This window comes from Harpia harpyja, chromosome 8 (assembly GCF_026419915.1).
Source record: "Harpia harpyja isolate bHarHar1 chromosome 8, bHarHar1 primary haplotype, whole genome shotgun sequence".
NCBI lineage: Eukaryota > Metazoa > Chordata > Aves > Accipitriformes > Accipitridae > Harpia > Harpia harpyja.
In genome coordinates, this window is record NC_068947.1 from 13,994,584 (window position 1) to 14,014,768 (window position 20,185).

General features: G+C 41.1%; 1 protein-coding gene and 1 long non-coding RNA gene across 3 annotated transcripts; both read left to right on the forward strand.

The window, feature by feature from the left end:
• The first annotated feature begins 503 nt into the window (after positions 1-503).
• PSMG1 (proteasome assembly chaperone 1) lies at positions 504-10,178 on the forward strand. Of its 2 annotated transcripts, XM_052794170.1 has the most exons (7): positions 562-753; positions 890-999; positions 2,413-2,564; positions 2,952-3,014; positions 6,077-6,275; positions 7,160-7,296; positions 8,359-10,178. In XM_052794170.1, the coding sequence occupies exons 1-7, from the start codon at positions 623-625 to the stop codon at positions 8,431-8,433; spliced, it is 867 nt and encodes a 288-aa protein (XP_052650130.1). In that variant the 5' UTR covers positions 562-622; the 3' UTR covers positions 8,434-10,178. The 2 variants fall into 2 exon arrangements, with proteins under 2 accessions (XP_052650132.1, XP_052650130.1); XM_052794172.1 differs by lacking the exon at positions 890-999 and having other exon boundaries at positions 504-753.
• A 799-nt stretch (positions 10,179-10,977) lies between these two features.
• Positions 10,978-19,496, forward strand: LOC128144847 (uncharacterized). Its single transcript, XR_008236229.1, has 2 exons — positions 10,978-11,476; positions 16,153-19,496. It is a non-coding gene; the product is annotated as an uncharacterized LOC128144847 (long non-coding RNA).
• Positions 19,497-20,185: the final 689 nt, after the last annotated feature.

Genomic DNA, 20,185 nt, shown 5'->3' on the forward strand with positions numbered 1-20,185 from the left:
GTAAAGTGATGTAGTAGACCTGTAAAAGTTGTGTCTTTATTTAAAGCTGCTTCATGTGCTGCATTTGTAACCTGTTTTTTTGGTTTTGAGGGTTTGGGTTGGTTGTTTTTTTGGAGGGGGGGTGAGGGTGTTAAGGCCGGACCCCCTCTGGGACAGCGACTATGCTCACGGGCGCCGAGCAGAGGCGGACACCGGCCGCGCGGGACGGCAGCGGATGCTCCAGTGCTGACGGCTTGCGTGATGCGGCCCGAAGCCGAGCTCTACAGCAACCGGTGAGGTCACCGCGCCCTCGCTTCCGCACGTCCGGCACCTTTACCCGCGGCCGCTCGCCGCAGCCGGCTCTCCGTCCGCGGCCGCCGTACCGGCGCGGGGGTCGCCCCGGCCGAGGCTCCGCCGCCGCCCGCCCCCCTCGGAGCGGAGCCTCCTGCCGCCGGTGGCCGGCGCGGGCGGCTGCGCCGGAGGGCCGAGGCCTGCTCCCAGGGCGGGAGGGGCCGCGCCGCGGGACGGAGGCCCGCTCTATGGTCTGCGGGGCCAGAGCGCCGCCGGGCGGAGCGGAACTCGGTGGTGGCGGCGAAGCAGAGTGTCGCGGCGCGCAGGCGCGGTGGGCGGCGGGCCGGCGGCGATGGCGACCTTCTTCGGGGAGGTGGTGGTGGCGCCGTCCCGCGCCGGCGTGGACGATGAGGAGTGGGCGGAGGAGGCCCGCGAGGAGACGCCCGAGGACCGGGAGATCCGCAGGGAGCTGGAGAAGAAAAGGTAGCGGCCCCGCGGGGCGCCGCGGCCGCCCTCCTCGCTGCCGCGGTGCGGCGTCCCCCGCCGCGGACCTCCGGGGGGGCCGGGCCGGGCCGGGTGTGGGGAGCGCTGCCCCACTTCCCTCCGCCTCTTTTGCCAGGGAGATCGACGTCCTCTGGACCGTGAAGTCGGGCGCGTCTACGGAAAGCACTGCCGACGAGCCGTTTGCGTGCTCTAAATTTATAGTAGCGATAGGACATAACGCTGCAGGTGGGTGGTTCAGACTGCACGGACAGACCGTCTCAGACTCTAAAACTCGGCTGTTCTTTTGCGGTTGGCTAAACTTGAGAAAGCAGGGGTTTGGAAGAAACCGTAAGTGTGCCAGGACGCTCCCTTTTCTGTAGTCTCTTTCAACGTTGGTCTCCGCTGTAAGAATGGTCTTAAGGGTGTCCAGCCCTTCATTTAGGGAGCGGAGTTTTAACCCGGAGGCAGCTGAGCCGTCCGGAGAAAGCCAAAGTTAGTTAGTCTGTACGTGTAAAACACAGTTTCTGTTACAGCTGCTTATTCCTCCTGTCAGATCACGGTAAACTGATACATGGTCAATTGAAAGGCAGAAGCAAATTTTGTTTTGGGGTTGGATTTTAGTTGGGACAACCCCCCCTTTTCCTTTATCTGACTTTTGTTTGGTGGACTCTCCTGGATTGTTGGTTAATTGGCAAAGTTTCCTTCTAATACTAGTACGTTGCTCAGTGCAGTCTAGTGTTTTGAAATAGGGATCTGTCAAAGATGTAAAATTATGGGTCAATAAGCTGTAACTTCTTTGCTTTCTAATGAACGGTGATTTTTTTTTTTTTTACTCTTTTTTCTTGATCAGTCAGTCCCTTTTTCATATTCTGATTCCCCACTTGTTCAGAATTCCCTCTTTTGAGGTGGTTACTTACTCATTAGGCCTAGAGTCTTGAGACACCTTCTCCCCTTCCCACACACACTTACCAAAGTCTTGAGTTTTTTAATAGCTGTTTCCCTGTGGATATAAAGAAGTTTTAAGTCTTCCTTACATTTAAGTTGCATCTAGATGACATTTAGATGATATCTAAGTTAACTTTGCTAGCTTGTTTTTTCTTTGTTTAGGTTTTTCCTTGAAAAATAGTTATAGATATTTTAGATCTGTCTTCTGTTTAACAGTAACTTTTGACAGGAATTTGATTTAGGAACAGCTGATTAAGGATCTCTTTTTGCCACTAAGTCATGCATACTCATGCCTCTGCTTCCTAGAGCCACTGTAATAGTTCTGCCTTGCTGGTTCAGTGATTTTTTTTTTTTTTTTTTTTTGAGAAAGCTGTTATATCTGGTATGTCAAGAAGTATTGGAGACTTAATATTTGCCTCCTTAGTGTATACTAAAGGAATCAGAGTTGAACGTAGTGATGTGATTCCTAAGAATACGTGTTTTTGATGTTAGGGATCTCTATGTGTAGAACTGCTCTTTTAAGTCTTGATACGGTGAGGTTACTCACATTCCTGATCTCTGCTGGATTTGGTCAATAAACGTATGTCGAAAAAAATGCAATATCTTATTTTTAAACTTGAGATTGCAAAGAAATAATCTAATTCAGTTCTGATATTTATCTGTAGAACAGAGATTTTATTCTTCATAAGTTAACAGTTTTATTGTTTTTTGCAGCTTTCCTGTCGTCTTTTATTCTGGATTCTGTATGTTGGGAAGTAGTTGGAGTTGTGAAGCTGTGGAATGAGTGGTGTCGAACATCCAACACAACAACTGTCCTCCCGACAGATTCTTTCTGTTTGTTTTACCGATTAATATCAGATCCGACAGTAAGTGACTTATGCATGAATTCCTCTGTATTTTAGCTTTCTGAAAAAGAGAGCAACCTTCATCCAACCCCTACCCTGCTCGGGGCAAACAAAGTATTAAGGCTGCAGTATTCTGGATTAAGCTCATCAGAAATCTGAAGGGTCATTATGCTCACTAAAACTATTTGAAGTTCTGGCGTGTGAAGTTCAGTACAAAGATGTATGACAGCCTGATTGCTTCACATCAGTTGTGAATGGAAAATTGTTGTTGAAATAAGAGTTGAAGAAGCCCAGGAAAACTGAACAAGTTGTTGGCTGCAGTCACATCATCTTTACGTGTGATTATGAACTGTTGTTGTGCTCTTTAAACCACTTGCTTATGCAACTTATTTTTTTTTTCTTTTTAAGGTTTTGTTGTGCCAGTGTAGTTGCTACGTAGCTGAGGATCAACAGTTCCAGTGGCTTGAAAAGGTAAAACTGGCAAGACAACAAATTGAGCAATGAAATCTTAGGGGTGGGGATCTTCAACTTAGTGTAAGTGCCTCTTCCTCTCTGATATTCTAAACATGACAGTGTTGTAAATAACTGTTTTCAGTGTGGCTTTCTTTTCTTAAATATTCAGCAGGTGAACAAATTTACTATCTGCAGATTCTGTGAAATTCCTTTCTACACGCTGCCAGCTGTATCTGCTGTAACTTACTAATTTTGTGCAATTACTTCTTGTCCTGGCTTCGGCTGGGGTAGAGTTAATTTTCTAGTAGCTGGTATAGTGCTGTGTTTTGCATTCAGTATGAGAAGAATGTTGATAACACGCTGGCATTTTCAGTTGTTGCTAAGTAGTGTTTAGACTAAGTCAAGGATTTTTCAGCTTCTCATGTCCAGCCAGCAAGAAGGCCGGAGGGGCACAAGAAGCTGGGAGGGGACACAGCCAGGGCAGCTGACCCAAACTGGCCAGCAGCATATTCCATACCATGTGACCTCATGCCCATTATATAAACTGGGGGGAGTTGGTCTGGGGGGGACAGATCACTGCTTGAGAACTAACTGGGTGTTGGTTGGCGAGTGGTGAGCAGTTGCATTGTGCTATCACTTGTGTATTCCAATTCTTTTATCATTATTATTATTATTGTCATTTTATTATTGTTATTATTGTTATTTTCCTTTCTGTTCTATTAAACTGTTCTTATCTCAACCCATGAGTTTTACTTTTTTCCAATTCTCTGCCCCATCTCACTGAGTTGGGGGCAGTGAGTGAGCGGCTGCGTGGTGCTTAGTTGCTGGCTGGGGTTAAACCACGACGCTTCCTTTGGACAGTTACAATTTTGTTGCCCTTAACTACTTTCCAAACCTTTTTGCTGTTTGGCTTAAATTTTCTATGGCTTATTTCAGCTCTGGGAGAGTCCTTCCTTAAAAAATAACATAACTGTGTTTGTACAGTTGCCAAAAGATCACCAGACAAACCTGTTGGGAAACTTGTGATGGATGGTATCTTTACTAATGGGTGTGTTCTGTTCCTTTTACAAGGAGGAACTCTAAAGGAAGGTGCCTCCAAAGCAGTATCTGTCCCATTTGTTCATAGACTTAGTACACTAAGTGCCTTACCCCAGCATCATTCAGGTACATAAATGCTGCTCAGTCATTCAGGTCCCTCCAAATATCATCATGTTGATTTTAATAAGAGAAAGCTGAGGGGGAATGTTCTGGCTATTGATTGTCTTTATGGATTTGGGTCACTGCTTGGCCTCAAGGAAGTATGACTTATTTTGTCTTGCTGTCTGTCTGCTAACCTACCTTCCTTTAAATCTCTGCTGATCTCATGAACAAGCAGAGATTCTAAAGCTGTTATGTTACGCTGAAGTTGTCTAAGGCTGTGGCTAGAGATACAAAGAGTGAGATAAAAAGCGGTGTGTCCCCTGAGAACAAGTCCTCAGCTGTGCTGAGTGATACCTGCTCAGTCTAGCCTGCCAGCTGGCCCAGCCAGCACATGAGAAGGATTACTTGGTTGTGAGGGAGAACTATATGAGCATCTCAGTGTGAGGGAGCCAGAGAGATTATGGGAAGGCAAAGAGGATGGAAAACTGGGGTAACTTTGCTGAACAATACAGGGTTTTCAGACCCAAGTTTGTGGAAAACGAGCCTTTTGTGGTTCCCTGGCTTGTTGAAGAGTTTAATTCGCTTTGGTAGGGGGTAATGGTTCAATTTGAAGTTTAAAAACCCTAAGACCTAAAACATTTTGGGTTTGCTGTATTCCATGCATTCTTGCACTTCATTTAAACTGGGATTACAAAAGAAAGATGATTGTGGTTTTGCTGTCTTCCCAATTTGTGTTTTCCCAGCTGTTTGCACATATGTGTTATTTCAAATGTGGGTGTTTATGAACAGTAGGAGTGTACAGTTTTACCAGGTCAATGTTCTTGAGTATTTTTAGACTTCGTGGTTATTGGTAATTTTAAATGTACAGCAGAAATGTTGGGCAGGTAGTCTCTTGCTTTTAGTGTGAGTTACAGGCCTGTTCTGTGTGTTTCATAAATTCTGATTCACTGAGCATCTCCACAGTCTCCATGAGTCAGATTTTTACTTCTGTATATGTTTCCTCAGTAAGTGATCACTAACAAAATGATAACATACAGACTAAAGTTTTGCAGTAATGCATACCAGCCTTCCAGAAAAGTAAATTGAAAATATGTGTGCTTCAGAAAAGTTGTATTGGTTTTATATTACAGTGGTAACACACTGATGTGAGGGAACAGTCAGCTTCCCTTCCGTGATTGGTACCATATACAGAAACAGGCGTGTTTCTGTAATGTTTACCAAATTCCCTATTCCCTTATTGATCATAAATCTGAAGAGGACAGTGTAAAGGGAAGGTGCAGGTTTGTCATGCTTCCGCTTATTTTGACATAGGTTCTTTAAAAACAGTGGAACACTGTGCAACACATTGGTGTTTTGTGATGGCATGCAGTGGATCCAAAAGTATGTTTTGTACAATGTTTTTGAAACTCTTCTTTGAGAAAGACTGGGAAAATTAAGGTTCTCTTTCTCAATTCAAATTGAATATAATGAAATAAAATCTGAGTATTTAAAATGAAGACTCTTTTAAAGTACTGTAGAACATCTGGGGAGCGTGATTTAAATTGCAAATGTCTTGCAGCTTAGCAAGCTGCCTTCCTGTTATAAGCAGCCCAGTTTTATTTGGAGTCCTTTTTCTTTCTACAATCACCATTAGTAAAAATAGTAAGTCTTAATATGTTTGCAGGTGAATAGAAAGTGCTGAAAACCTAAAGCCTCTCAAGAAAATCAATAGACTTGGTAAATATGTTAGCTGTTCTTCTGGTTTTTTTGTCTCCATCCTAAGAGCAATTCATGTGAAATTTCTACCTGAAGGTTGCGATTCAAATTTTAGTTAGTCCTGCAAACTTGAATTAAACTGCCGTTTGCAGTTCATCTGCACTGAAATTGAAATGAATCTTTGTGGTTTTATGCTGTATTGTGAGAAGATAAATTTTGCTTATGTGTTAACATTTTTATTTCAGGTTTTTGGCTGTATGCAGAAGGAGGGGTTGCAAGTAACCATACTTTCAACATGTCCTGTAGCTGATTATAAAACTCAGGAATCCACTTTAACACTTCCATCTCCATTTCTGAAAGCCTTGAAGACAAAAGAATTCAAAGAGCAGGTCTGCTGCCCACTGCTGGAACAACCTAACATTGTGCGAGATCTTCCTGCTGCTGGTATTTTGCAATTCCAATTATTTACAAGGCTGCTGGCAGCAACACAAAATTCACTTTGAAGAGCATCCCATTGCAATTAGAATTTTTACTTAATTATGTGAACGGGCTAACCAGTTAGCTTTTTGAAAATGAATTCTTAACAGTTTGACATCTTACATGTTGCCTTCTAAAATAGGGACAAATTTCAAAACTACCCACAAATCCTTTTATTCCTTATGTGTGGGACATAAGTACTAGCAAATTTTTCAGTATAGCCTCACAAAGCATACTGTATATTGGTTTTTTGGGGCATTTTACTTATGAACTAAGTATGTTTTATTAAGAGTTACTTTCATCTGAGCATCCAAACTAAGGCTTATAAAGTCCTTTCTGCATATTACAGGTAAAGTAGGTTTCACAATGCTGATTGACCTCATGTAAAAGTTTTATTATGTGATGTAATAAAACCCCCAGGCTTTTCATTATACAGTACCAAATTAGTGGTAGCATCATGAGGAAAAACTTGTCTGGCAGGAGCTGAAAGTGGATGATTTTTCTAGAAAAAGTTTATCTTGTTCGCACTTTGTTTTGAGTTCTAATGTTTGTTTGGTTGTTGTTGTTTTACAGAAGCTCATATTATTTTTGTTTACCAATTGTATGCAGTTTCCAGTTAAGGTATTTGCCAGGAAGAAATACCAACTGCATTTTACTAATTTTTGGTAGTTTATTTTCTTGTGTATCTGGGGAATGAGGGATGGCTGGTCTAGTAGTCAGGCTCCTGAGTAGTTAATTTATAAACTTTCATGCTTTTGAAGTTCTGGCCAGAAGAAATGTGGTTTTATATACATAACTGAGATTCCTGCTCTGCTGAATGTAACACACGTTTTCTTTTGACTTGTATTTAGTTTTGAGTTATTGTCAGGTATGGCAGATTCCTGCAGTGTTGTACCAGTGTTACACTGATGTCATCAAACTGGACACGGTTACAATTGAAGCGTTCAAGCCTCTGCTTTCTACTAAAATCCTGAAGAGTTTAGTCAAGGTAAAATTTCATATTTATAAATTAATGGGAGGTTTGGTCTATTTTTGTCTGTCTTTCATCTCTTGCATTCTGCTGTTGATGTGCCCCTATGAGGATTCCGCCTGAAAAGGCAGAAAAATACAGACTTTAGTGACAAAGGGCAATGATTTCTGGTATAGTACCTGCTGTAACATCTGTTTGTAAGTTGCTTAGAAATAATGGATCTACAGCTTCCCTCAAAACTTCATTTTGACTTTTCAGGCTCTTGTAGTGGTACTAGTATATTGGGGAGTGATTTCTTGTGATTGTTTAAGCTGCAGTTTCCTTTGGATGTGCCTCATGTTAAAATCTTTTAAATATATATATATATATTTTTTTTTTACATCTGTCTGCAAGATGGCTCTGTTCTAGCTCTGTATCTACCTGTCTTGTGCCATACGTGAAAGCTTCTTAAGAAATTTATTTTGACCTATAACTTCTTTCTGGAATTAAAAGACTAAATTTCTAAAGATGATTCTTAACAGGTTTGCTCTAATCAAGCAGCTGTGAAATCATGGCATTATAGCTACTAAAGTGAATGTTTTGCTCCTTCCTGAAATGTTTTTAACTGAAGTATAGTTGGTTCAAAACACTCTCCTCAGTTTTGCCAATTGAACTTAGATTTAAATGACAGAAGAGGTTTGTGTGTACTGAAGTATTTATTTCAGCTTTAAATATGGTAATTGCAAGTTAGTTTTCATTACAGCTTATACTGGTCTGTTAAATAAGTCTAACAGACTAGTACATAAATGTTTAAACTCTGAAGGAAAACAACAGCAAATACGCAGACTCTTCCTCATATACAAGTGAGGAGGAATGCAAATTAGCAAATCCAGTTCTAGGGTTGAACTGCAAATTCCTTTGGAGCCTTTAGCAGGTCTGTGGATATCTTCATTCAGAAGACCTGAGTTTTGCTCAGAGTTAACATTTTAATAAAACTGGTATTCAGAGTAATAAAAATTGGAGTAGAGGACCATGAGGCTTTTTTGTTTTGTTTGATTACCAGCAGTGTAGCTATTGCTCATCATCTCTTCCTTTTCGTAGGATGCATCTGAAAGCACAAAGATTTTGAAGAAGTTGCTGACAACCAATGAAACTCACAGTAATATCTATATCTAAAGAGGACATTTATGACACAGACTGCACTTTTGTGAACTCCACTTTCTTCTGCAGTGTACATTTTGGAGTTTTATTTGCTTCCTTAAAAGTGGAATAAATTCCAGTAGATTTTTACTTCTGCACTCATTATTGTTACTTTTCTTATTGTTAACTTTTCATCGCTACAAACACATACATTTCTTCTGCATGGCTTGGGAGACTTTCTTCTGGAGCAATTTTAGGAAAGATACCTTGAATATGAAAAGCAACTTCTTTTTCTCCTCCTGAAGGGATTGTCTTACCTAAATGTATACCTTTTATAAGTAAAAGAGGAAATGCAGTTAAGGAATTCTGTCTGTATCTAATGAGAACACTATTTTTTACTTTTATTTTGAGGCACAAAAGTTTTCTTAATGTTCAGTCCTGTTTAAAGACTTGTCTGTGATGAAGAAAATATGCCCTGCATCTTTTTGCATACGTAAATATATATAATTTTTTGTGTGTGTATGTATGAATGACACATAGATATGTATGTATGCACATACATTTTTTTATATATGTGTTGATACAAAATATAGTAACTAAATGTGGTAAATACCTTTAAAAGACTTACTAGTGGAAAATAATCTTAAACTTGCTTTACAAATTAGTAAGAGGCAGGAATGTGGAGCTGTTTCGAATTGCATGGAAGGGCTGTGACTTGGATTCACTGCGTAGATGGTCACAGGTGTTTAGGATGCTGCTGCCTGCAGATCTGGCAGGAAGAGACATGTGCCCACATTCAGATGCTGCAGCTTCCATTTGGAGTGCCTTGCTGAGAGCTCGCCTTTGTTGGCAGTTTCAGCTTCAGACCTTGAGCAGGAGCCGTAGAGATGGAGGAACATTGCTTGCTGTCAGAGCTCTCATAGTGATGGGAACCTCTCCTGGTGAAACGGGGTGATAGGCTTGCAAGCTGCTTCAGCTGGATTTGCCAGGCCAAACTGATTTAATCTATCCACTTTAAAACTCCAAGTTGCTGGCAACAGTAGGAATAGTACAAGATCTCATATGCAGAGTATGTGATTTTTAGAGGAAAGTAAAAGTTCCAAGTTCTAAAGTGTCTCAAAAAATTCCCTGAAAGTTGGTAACAATTTCAGCAGTGTATTTAAAATAATTACTAGGATTGGCATGCAGTTCTGACTTGTATTTAACCTCTGTTTACTTTAACATTTTGTTTAAGATAATGGTGTTAAAGATAATATTTCTTTTGCTACCAGGTAATTCACTGGTGGTGTCACTGCACAGAGATCTTTAAATTGCATGTAGCTTATCCTTTTGGAACAAAAGGATAACAGCTTCAAAGTTCTCTACTAAGTTTAACTTTGACTTACGCTGGATGCCCGGTGGACTTTTTTGAACAGTGTATTACTTTAACAGAACTGTCATACCTTCACATTTGAAAGTGGTTGGCTTAGTCAACATCCACTGAAGCAAGTAACTCCTGGCTTTAGCAGGCCCTCTACAACTTCTGGTTTGGGAAATTTTTAACTGCACGCTGCATCGCAGTTTCAGCGGTTCTTGATGTGGATAACAAGTTGCATATCAGTTAAGACATTGATTTAAATTTCTGTTAATACAACTACAGATAAGCAAGCAACTGTTGCTTTAAGTGGTACTGTACTTTGGAACAAACTCTGAAGTATGAAGTGCAAGACATGGTTCCTTCTGGGGTTTTTTTTTTTCCATTTCTGTGCAGCATTTTAATTAAAACCTGTTTGTATGCGTGATCTGACCTGAGAATTCTGTTATTCTGAAAGAGTTGCATGTTGGCTGCACCGTTTTCTCACTTGCATACTGAATGTGTTTGATTCATAATAAAGTACATAACGAGAAATATCTTTAATAATAAATATGCAAGATATTACAGGAACTGTAAGTATACTTCTGGTATTGGTTTTATCACCCATGCAGTTTGCAATGTTTCAGAACAATTATCCATTGAAATATAATTACATTTTTACTACCTGGGTTTATGCTGAGGTGGGAGAATACTCTTAAACACCTTGAATAAAAGTGGCAAACACAACACCCCAGCAACTTGGAAGATGAAATTAGAAAGACTGAAAACTGGTGTATTGGCAGAGTGCTGTGAAGGCTAATTATTCTTGCTTCAAAGGGTATGATAGCTCTCCATAGCTGGAAATGTTTACGTAGGATATTGTGCTTTTTCTGTTGGATACTACCAAGCTAGTGGTTTTACCCTGCCTATCCAGGTATGTTCTTGTGATCCAAGTTACAGATCAGGTCAAGCTTTGTGCAGTAGTATTTCTCTCTGGTGTGAAACTATATAGGTCAGGGCATGTGCACGCCATATAGTCAGTAAGACTCTCCTTCATCAGTGTCAGCTGGATTGTGCCGTATAAATTTGAAAAGTCAACCTTTTCCAGTACACAGTAAGTACTATAGGGCAGTGAAAGAAGATATTTTAATTTAAATTTCCTTCTATCTTTTTCCATAATTTGATGTATGAATTAGCTCATATACTTAGAACAAGCAGTTCTGGAAGCATCGGAACTAATGATCTCCTAAGGTGTGAGCACTGGCTGAAGATTTTTTCATATTTGAACATTGCGAAGTTGTTGTTTGGTTGGTTTTTTTTTTCCTATGCTCTCCAGTATCTAGTAAGAGCCTGCAAAAAGGTTTCCTTTGTTTCTCACAGCTGCTGGCTTTTGTAATACTTATAGGAGCATATAAACTTAAAACCTTTGTCAAATGTGGCAGATGGCTTCAAAAGCTTTGGGGGAAGAAGTGCATTCTTGCCTGCATGTCTGAAATGTGATTGTGTAAGACTTGTTTCCTTAAGGTATTGGGCTAAATGCAAGTAATGAAACCAGATAAACTGTTAGACTGGAAGAGTTTTCTTTTTCCAGTTTTCTAATCATCTAAGCCACTTGCTACCCTTTTTTTTTTTTTTTTTTTTCAGATGACACTGGGCTGTCTTCCGCTGAAGAATGTTGTCTTCCAAACCAAGGACACAGCTTCTTCTCAAGTCTAATCTGCTTTATCATGCTGCAGAATATATTTGGTAGGCAGATGTCTTCTCTCTTTCTTCAAAGGCTCTGACTGAAAGGTGATGTGCCTGACCTAATTCTTAAGTCCTAGAATCATGGTGCTCTTTAATGAGGCTCCTTAGCTTTTGGCTTGTAACATGTTGGTGTCTGTGCAGTTCAGGTCATAGGTGTACGAGTACAGGATTGTATGGACATATTTAGAAAGTAATGTCCAAGCCAGGAAATTGGGGGTTCATTTGAATTTGTTACAAAACCTCCACGTCTGAATGCCCAAAACAGCAATATTGCTGCTATTCTGCTTTCATTTTCCCTGTGGTTGTTGTGGTCACATACAGTGTAATGACTCTCCAGTAATAAAATTCTTGCAGTCTTTTGAAAATCCAGCTTGAAAATGTCATGCCCTGCTCTGCTTCCTGAGCCCTTCTTTATCCCATTATGTTCCTTTTGGATTTGACATGATGTACCAGTTCTCCTTGCTGTACAATTTCTCTTTCCTGTGTGCCATCAGCAGAAACACCAGTACTGTGCACAAAATCATGAGCCCAAACGTTCTTGTTGGAGCCTAAGCCTTTTGTGGCACTAAAGCAGGGGATGTTGGAGCTCATGTCCTGAAGGTTGCTTTCAGTGACTGCTTGCCTCCTACCCAGTAACGTGCTCCCTGAACCTTGTTCACGTACCTCTGTGTTCCCACTGCATAACAAGAGATGAGGTAGAAAAGAGCTTTATTCTTTTGTCAATCCCTCCTTGATGCCAATGCATGGTGCACAGCTCTTCCCCGTTCCTGTGTGAAGGTCTCTTCATCTTACTGCGTGGTTCTAGCAAACAATTTAAGTCTTAATAGACTCCAGCCTTCTCATACTGGCAGCAAATATCTTAGGCTCCACCCTGCAAACTGCTTTGTTGCCAAAGCCTCAGGAAGAACCTCGCTTAAGAGATGTAATTTTACAATTTCTATGCCAAAAACTATTAAAACATCTGGGAAGTCAAGTAGGTAGAATTTAGGAGAATCCTGGAAGTTTGCTCTGTGAACTTTAATTCAGTCCCCACTCGATGCCTGAAGACATTTGCATCTTTATTACAATGTTAGGCACTTTTTGCTGGATAAAGCTACTCTGCTAAAGGGCAGTGCACAATTACAACCATGTGGAGAGGAGGAAGCTCAGGATGAGGTTGCTGGTGTCATTTCTCCTCTGTGTTGGAGAGTGTGATAACTGAGCCGAGGGAGTACTATAATGGTCCATAAAGGAGGAATTTGTTTCTCCCTCAACTTGAGGCAAGAGTTTCTTTAGTAATGTTAGGCAAGCTCTGTGAATGACAACTTGACATGCAGCTGGTATCTGTATATTTTGTGGGTGAACAAGCTGAGGTACCTGGAACCTGACTTGCTGATGTGTTGAGCGCTCACAAGATGAGTTGTAAGAACAAAGCTGGATCAGGATGCTGAAAGTAGAAATGGAATTATTATAGTGAAACTTGAAAATGTTTGAAATGTTGCAGGTAATGAAAAAGATTTTTTTAAAAAGGCAAGCATTTTGTTCAACCTCAGGTGTTCTTTCTGATTTTTTTAAATGTTCCCTGTCTAAAACATTGAAAAATCTGAATGAGCTAAGAATGAAATGAAAGTAGGAGAGATCAATGATTTTTTTCAGTGCAATTAGATCTGCATTTTTTCCCTTTAAATATTTTAGACTAAAAGTTTTGACAGCTGCTGCATATAACAGCAACCAACATTAACGTGCTCCTCTATCTAACCAAGTGAGGTCAGAGCTTTGAGGTAAGACATCTTACTTTGTAGGAAACACTGAGATGCTGTTGATAGATACCCTAGAATAGTTTATGAGGAAAAGTACTTGAGAATTCCATACGATACTGTGGGAAACCATTAACTCGCAGGGATAAAAATGCAAAGCACTTGTTTCGCTTTGATAGCAAGGTATCCCGAGATGTCTTCAGTGAGGGAAGAACACCATAGACCCCCAACAGTATGCATGTGGAAGAAAGTTAAAGGTTGAATGGCAGGCTATAGTCTCAAGTTTTTCGCTTTCAAATAGTTGTATAACCCAATGTTTAAATGTTCTTTGTATGGGATGTTGTCTTTGCCTGGGTAATTGCTTTAAAGTAGAAAATGTTTTGTAAGGATGGTGATGTACCTTCAAAGGGCAGTTTCTTAACATAAGCATTTACTGAAGAGGTCATGGGTTCTTCCTCTGTGTTCTAATCAGAGGATTACAGCATCCTTTCATGCGCTAAACCCACTATATTGCTTATGTTCAGGATTGATATTTGAATTCTTCTGTTAGGTCCAATGTGGGCTTGGATCCCTTTTCATGAAGGGAAACAAAAGACACCTTTTTTCCATCAGCTCTGTAGACTTTAAAGCCAATCTGCTGCTTCATAGGGAATTAACAAAAGGGGGAATGAACATAATAGAGTCACGATCACTAAAGGCAGCAGTTTGCTGAACAGATGAATGGTGAACGTACAGCCTTGCTTAAAAAAGAGCAAACCTGTGGGTAGAAAGGTTGTAGCTGGACGGTTGTATGAGAACAGAGGCAGGCAGTATGGAAGGGGAGAGCACAGTAGAGAAAACCTTAGCACTGACTATCCTATAAAATTAGGGTTTCAGACAGTTGTTGTGAAATAAAAGTAGAGTGTAAGGTGGGTTCACTATTCCCTGCTGGCATGAGTAACGTTCTCGCAGGTCACAAAGAATGCCTTTGTGCTGCTCTGCTTAACTGGCTTCCAAATTGGATTGAAAAAGATATTTTTTTGTGCAGAATAAGTACAGTGAACAAGTACAAAACACTGTATCTCCTCCTGAGCTGGGACGCCTCTCGGGGTAGATTTCACGAGGATTGAAAATCATCTGTTGATGATTTCACAAGGACTTAAAAGGCCCGATTTCACGAGGTTCACTGACCATCTGTTTGTGAGTGCTGGCACATAGGAGTGGGTAATTCGTGAAACTCGCAAAAGGGAAATTTTAATCATAGGTTAACTTCTGTCTGGGGGGGGGTGTAAATTTGGTTCAGAACTGTTTTATCTGTGTGTGTGCATTTGCAGTTTGGTTCAGAACTATTTTGTCTGTCTGTGTGGTTCAGAACTGTTTTATCTGTCTCTGTGTGTGTGTGTGTGATTTGATTTAACGTCCATCTGTGTGCAACCCCACTCTAAGTTTTGGGTGATCCTTGCCATTTCTGAATCTTTAACTGTCACAAATTTGATTGTAACAAATTCCATCGAATCACTCTGTTAAATTGGCTGATGATAAAGTACTGTTAAAATTTTACAACCTAATCTTGTGACCTATCTCAAAAATATTAATAAATCCTAAATTGCTGCTAAACCAAAGCTGTGTAACAAAATCTCATTCATGACAAGCGCCCAACGTAGCTCCGTCAGGTTGTTGAGTTTTTTTTCCCAAGTGGTGGGAACCAAGCATGTTTGAGAGAACCTTTTAGTGCCATGTGTGAGGAGATGCTCTGCAATAGTGGATTCAACAGAAAAGGCGATTCAGCACCTGCCCTTACACTTTTTGCTTTTTTATGTTCTACTTCTCTGAGCTGTATGAGAGTGTATGTGAGGAATATTTACTTTTAACAACGACTGAAATTTAGTAGGTTTTTTTTTTTAACAAAAAATAATTCAATCTGTGGGGTTTTTGTAAATAGACTTACATGCAGGTATTATGGTGAGAACATTTTCTGTCTTTATGAACGTGAACTTAGTCTCCTACAAGGCTTGTTGCAGAGATCTTATGAGTAAAAACCAAGTATGAATCCCCATGTTCCCAGCTGACACCCTGTCTGGCAAGTAAAGATAATTCTGGATGGTACAGGTTTGTCTAGCATAATTTTCAGTGAAGATTTTGTTGGCTCTAACTGAATGCTGTTTTGTGTCCTACTGGACAATGATCCTATTATTTGCTTTTCTTAATCAAAACTGCAGGCTGGTTTGTTCTGTGGTGCTCATTTGTGGCAATGCTGCTTTCTAAGGCTAGCGTAAATTTTAGTTTTTCACTAACTTTTTCAATTAATTTAATAATTGTCCTCCCCAAGTCAATGCTGGAGATCAAACTTTGTATTGGCTCAGTTCTGAGATGATTTTTGACTCTTCTGATTCAGGCTCAGCTGTGTCTGACGTTATTCTACTTAAAGCAGTAAGAGTCCCGTACTTGATGTGGTTACCCTGAATGTGCTCAAAATTATGTGTGTTGGAAAATAAAACATTTATGAACAGGATGGCTCACAGCAAGTGGGCCCGCAGCATGAGGCTTCCCCTGCACCGAGTGTCATGCCAGCTCCCCTTCACATGTGTGCTATTCCCTTTCCCAATTGTGGATTGTGCCTTTGCAGGATCGCCTGGAAGCACAAAGACATACGCTGGCTCTTAGGAAGTAAAACAGCAGATGTGCTAGCTGAGATCTCAGACCCAAAGAGTTCAGGTGGTTCTGTGGGGTTGCTTCTTGTGGTAACGGCATCCACTAATACACCATGGGACAGAGGGAATAGAGTATGGCTACCCTTCTCCCTTGCAGCAGTGTAGCTAGTGTGTCCCCCAAAGAAGGTGCAAAAGTTCCTGTGCTAAAAACCACTTTCTGTGGTCTTCAGAGCAGCCCAGTAAAACCACAGGCTGCAGAAGTGGGTTTTCTTGTTGCACATGCTGGTGTGAATCATATACTTCCTTCCAGCCAGGACCCAAACTTCCCAGCTGCATCCCCAGAGCTCTGCACCATGTCAGCGTGTCAGACAAGAGGTTCCTGTTCATTCATTAAGAAGCAACGTGCTCAAAATAGGAATAAATACCGAGTCTTACTCAGTAAGGGTAAGTAGGGCTTTTTAATACCACATCTATTTAGCTTTCCCCCATTTAGCTTTCCTCGTACTTTATGAACAAAGAAACATGATCAAAAGCACTTGTTTGTATACTTCAGTTTTTACTCTGCATTACACTTGCAGCATGCACTTCAAGTTAGTGTTAAAATTAAGATCAGTTGGTAAAGGTTGTGACTTAATCAGTATGGGGTAGAGATGCTGTAATGCTCACAGAAATGGTCACTTGTCTGAAAGAAAAGTAGCTTGCCCTAACTTTTTACATCACCTCTACCTAGGGGGTGTTGCTAAGTGTTTCTGCAGAGCAGCCTGCTGCCACAGCTGTGATGCTGTGTAGCAAGTCTGTAATGTTTTGAAAGTGGCCTTTAATGTTTGAACTTCCAGCAAGCCAGCTTTGTGTTTTCTAGTGTTGACATGTGGCTTCCAGACTTTAAAACCCAATACATGTTATTGTATTGCATGAATGTTGAATTTAAACCATATTTTAATAATTTGGCCACCTGTACAATATCCTAATAATCTTAAAATAGAGAACTTGAGATCCTCTGTAAAATTATTTGTAGCAGATGTTAAATCTTTGGTGTATTCTACACATTTACACGCTGGGGGACAGATATTAAACATTACCCTTACAAAAATAACCCAAAACATATTTATTTCAAAGAATTAGAATGGTTCATAGCAGGAAGTGGATGCAGGAAGCCTCATCCATTGTTGTGGTTTGTTTTAAAGGTGTGCTCAAAATGAGATGAAAAAAAGTTTGTCGTTACTGCAGTTGGACAAAATCATTTGAGTGTTTAAAAGATAAAAAGCCTTTTTTTTATATGTTGTTCCAGCAACTTTCTCAGCTGTTATTTTTCTAGCCCAGCTTTCTTTTTATTATTATTTTTTTTAGTACACTTCAACTCTCCGACCTTAAAAATGTAATTATGGGGCACTAAATCCTAAGTGTCAAACCCATTCTCTGATGATTGAAAAATTACCCTTTTGGTCAGAACTTGAGAGCCAGAAATTAAAAACTTGCTGGCAAGAGGCAAATGTTATAGCCTGATGTGACTGGGTAACAAGTCTCTTTAGTAGCAAAGTGAAGTGCTGCTTTTAAAGATAAAGATGTTGTTGACAAGCAAACGTGTATATATAGTCTCCGTTGATGTAGCTAGCTCCAAGTCTGCAAACTCTGAATTGGCTTCAGAAACCATGACACTTTTAAAATCTGAGTACGTTTTGGGGTGGGTTTTGCCTCCTGAGGTTTCGAGTTCACCCTGTAACTACAAGGGCTGGACTTTTCCTTTCTTTCTTTGTGATGAAAGTTAAGGTTATGGCAAAGTCTTGTGTTTCCAGGAACTATGACTTTAGGAAAACCAGTGTCTAACACAGCAATAAAAGGGCAGCAAGCCCCTACCCACTCCTTCAACTACTGCCTCTTCCTCTGTAGGAAACATCACCTCGGGCTTCTTCAGTTGGGATAAATATCATACTTGCCCCACTCTTCCATTTTCCCTTCTCCAGTTGTCTCTCTTGTCCACCTCCCACCCTGCCCACCCTGTGCTGACATCCTCCTCCCTCCCCTCCCATCCTTGCGTTTCAGACGTTTTCCAGCCTCAGGTGTAGGGGCAACCTCTAGACAATGTTATTCTGTGGGAAGACTCCCAGCCTTTCCCCTGGTGCTGTCGAGTTTATTTGTGCTGGCAGCAATGGCAGTAAGTGCAAATTCTGGAAAGAGAAAATAGATGGAGGGCTGTTAAATGCCAAGAACAAATGCTAGATTGCCAGCAACTGGTAGGGCAGACCAAGGGGGGTGCTGCTGCAGGCTTCCTTGGAGCATCTGTTCTTTCCCTCATCTGCCACGGGCTGGTGTAAGACGGGGTGCTGACTGGGACCTCGCTTTGACCAGCTTCAGCTCCTTTGATGTTCCCAATGATGCGGAGCCAGAGGAGCAAGCGGTGGGCACCACCTCTGAGCTGGGAGCCGAGCAGTGCCGGCCCTGCCCTATTGCAGCCTTTAACTAGTATTTCCTGCAGTAGGAAAATGTGTTACAGTCACCGACGTGATGATGTGGCTCTCAACTTGAGATCCTAACAGGGTAAGGAAAAAGGACCAAATTTTCAAGACACCACTGGTCGTAGAGGCTTCAGTTTTGCCTCTATTTGTCCAAAGACAGTTTGGCCATAACTTTTGGAAGAGCAGAGCATGCACAGGTCTAACTGGGTTGTCCCACCTGCTTCAACCTCAAGGAACTAATCCAGGGTGAGGAATGAAAAGGCAGGTGCTCAGCCTTGGGTCAGAGTTGATGTGTTTTGCTTAAAAAGCAGAGGGGCTGTTGACTGATTAAAACTATGAGTTCTGCTACATTTTCTGCGTTCATAAAGAAAATAGGAGCATCAGTCAGTGAACTGTGCTGCCTGGTGTGTTTAGGGGTTACCATTGAAAATCTGGCTTAGGGAGTGAAAAGTATGAATGCCTCTGCTGCTGGAGCTCATAAAGATATGTCTGGTTGGCTTCTGCAGCAGGTGGTAGTGTCAACCTGGATGTGACCTTTCTGTTTCTGGAGGAGAATGGATCAGGGGTGTTATGCAGCCAAAAAATATTTGCAGCTGGAGACAGGGATGGGGCAAACTTTTCCTCTTTTATCATAAATCAGTGCAAAACTTTTTTTTCATGATTAGAATAAAAATGCATTGTCCTGTAGCTTTGTGGTGCATGAAGTGATGCTGAAATACATGATAACCTCTGCTTTATCCTGAAATAAGCTAAAACTCATCCCAAAGGCTTTTTTTTGTTCCAGATTATAGTGAATGTAAACATACATGTGTATATATGGACTTACATAATCACTTACAGACTTTTGACATGTCAACATTAATTTACAGTTGCTGAGATTGTATTGATAGGCCTTTGGACACTCACAGCTTCTGATCTTTTGCATGGAATGTGTAATTTTTCTTCTGAAGGCTGGTTTATTTAACCAGGTAGATCATCACAAGCAACGATCGAGATCTCTATTTTGATTTCTTGGCTATATAGTTTAGCATTAAAGATGCCTGTTAGGACTTGATAAATGGGAGCTGTAATGGCATGACTTATTTAAGTGTGTATGCAACTGATGATCTTCAAGTCACTACTGTGCATAACCCACTCCTCTCAGCTCCAGAGTGCTAGCTAACCAACCCAAACAGCAATTAGAAAGAAAAAAAAAAATAAAGCAAAGGTCCAAGGAAATGGCACACCGACAAGGCCAGCAAGTAAGTGGTACTATTACTCATTTAAAGTGAAAGGACAAAAGAGGAAAACTGGGTGATTGAAGCATCAGTTCTTGTCCTGAGTGAGAACTGCCTGGCTTCTGCCTGGTTCAGTCAGGATTCAGGAGCTACTCCAACTCTGATGGATGTGTGGCACATTCGGGTTTTGCCGGACATTTCTCTTACCCTACCTTTGATGTTTCTCGAACGTTTTGGATTTGGCGCTCATGCTCAAACCCTCTGAGCAGGACACGTGCTGGCACCTCTATCCAGACAATCGTGGACCCAAAAGGTCAGGGCCCGAAGTTCGCCAACAGTACATCTGTGGGTTAGGAGGGTGTTGTAAGGGACGTCGTACTTCAGGTAGGGCCAGCCCCGGTGTCGGCAGTAGGAAGGTAAGCAGGGTAAGAGCTCACAGGAGTCTTCCTACAAGGGTCTTCCAGGAAGAGTGAACGGAGCATTTGGGGCCAGTCAAAGCTGTAATGAAATACATTGCTTTCCCGAGAGGGTTTTTCTCAGAGTCAGCATAAATGCTGTTGACTTCTGTGGGCTTTGGAACAGTCTTCCTTGTGTGTAAATCATTTATGAATTTAATAAACACAACATCGCTGCTTTGGTCTTAATGTTACTGAAGACATGAACTGAATATGTA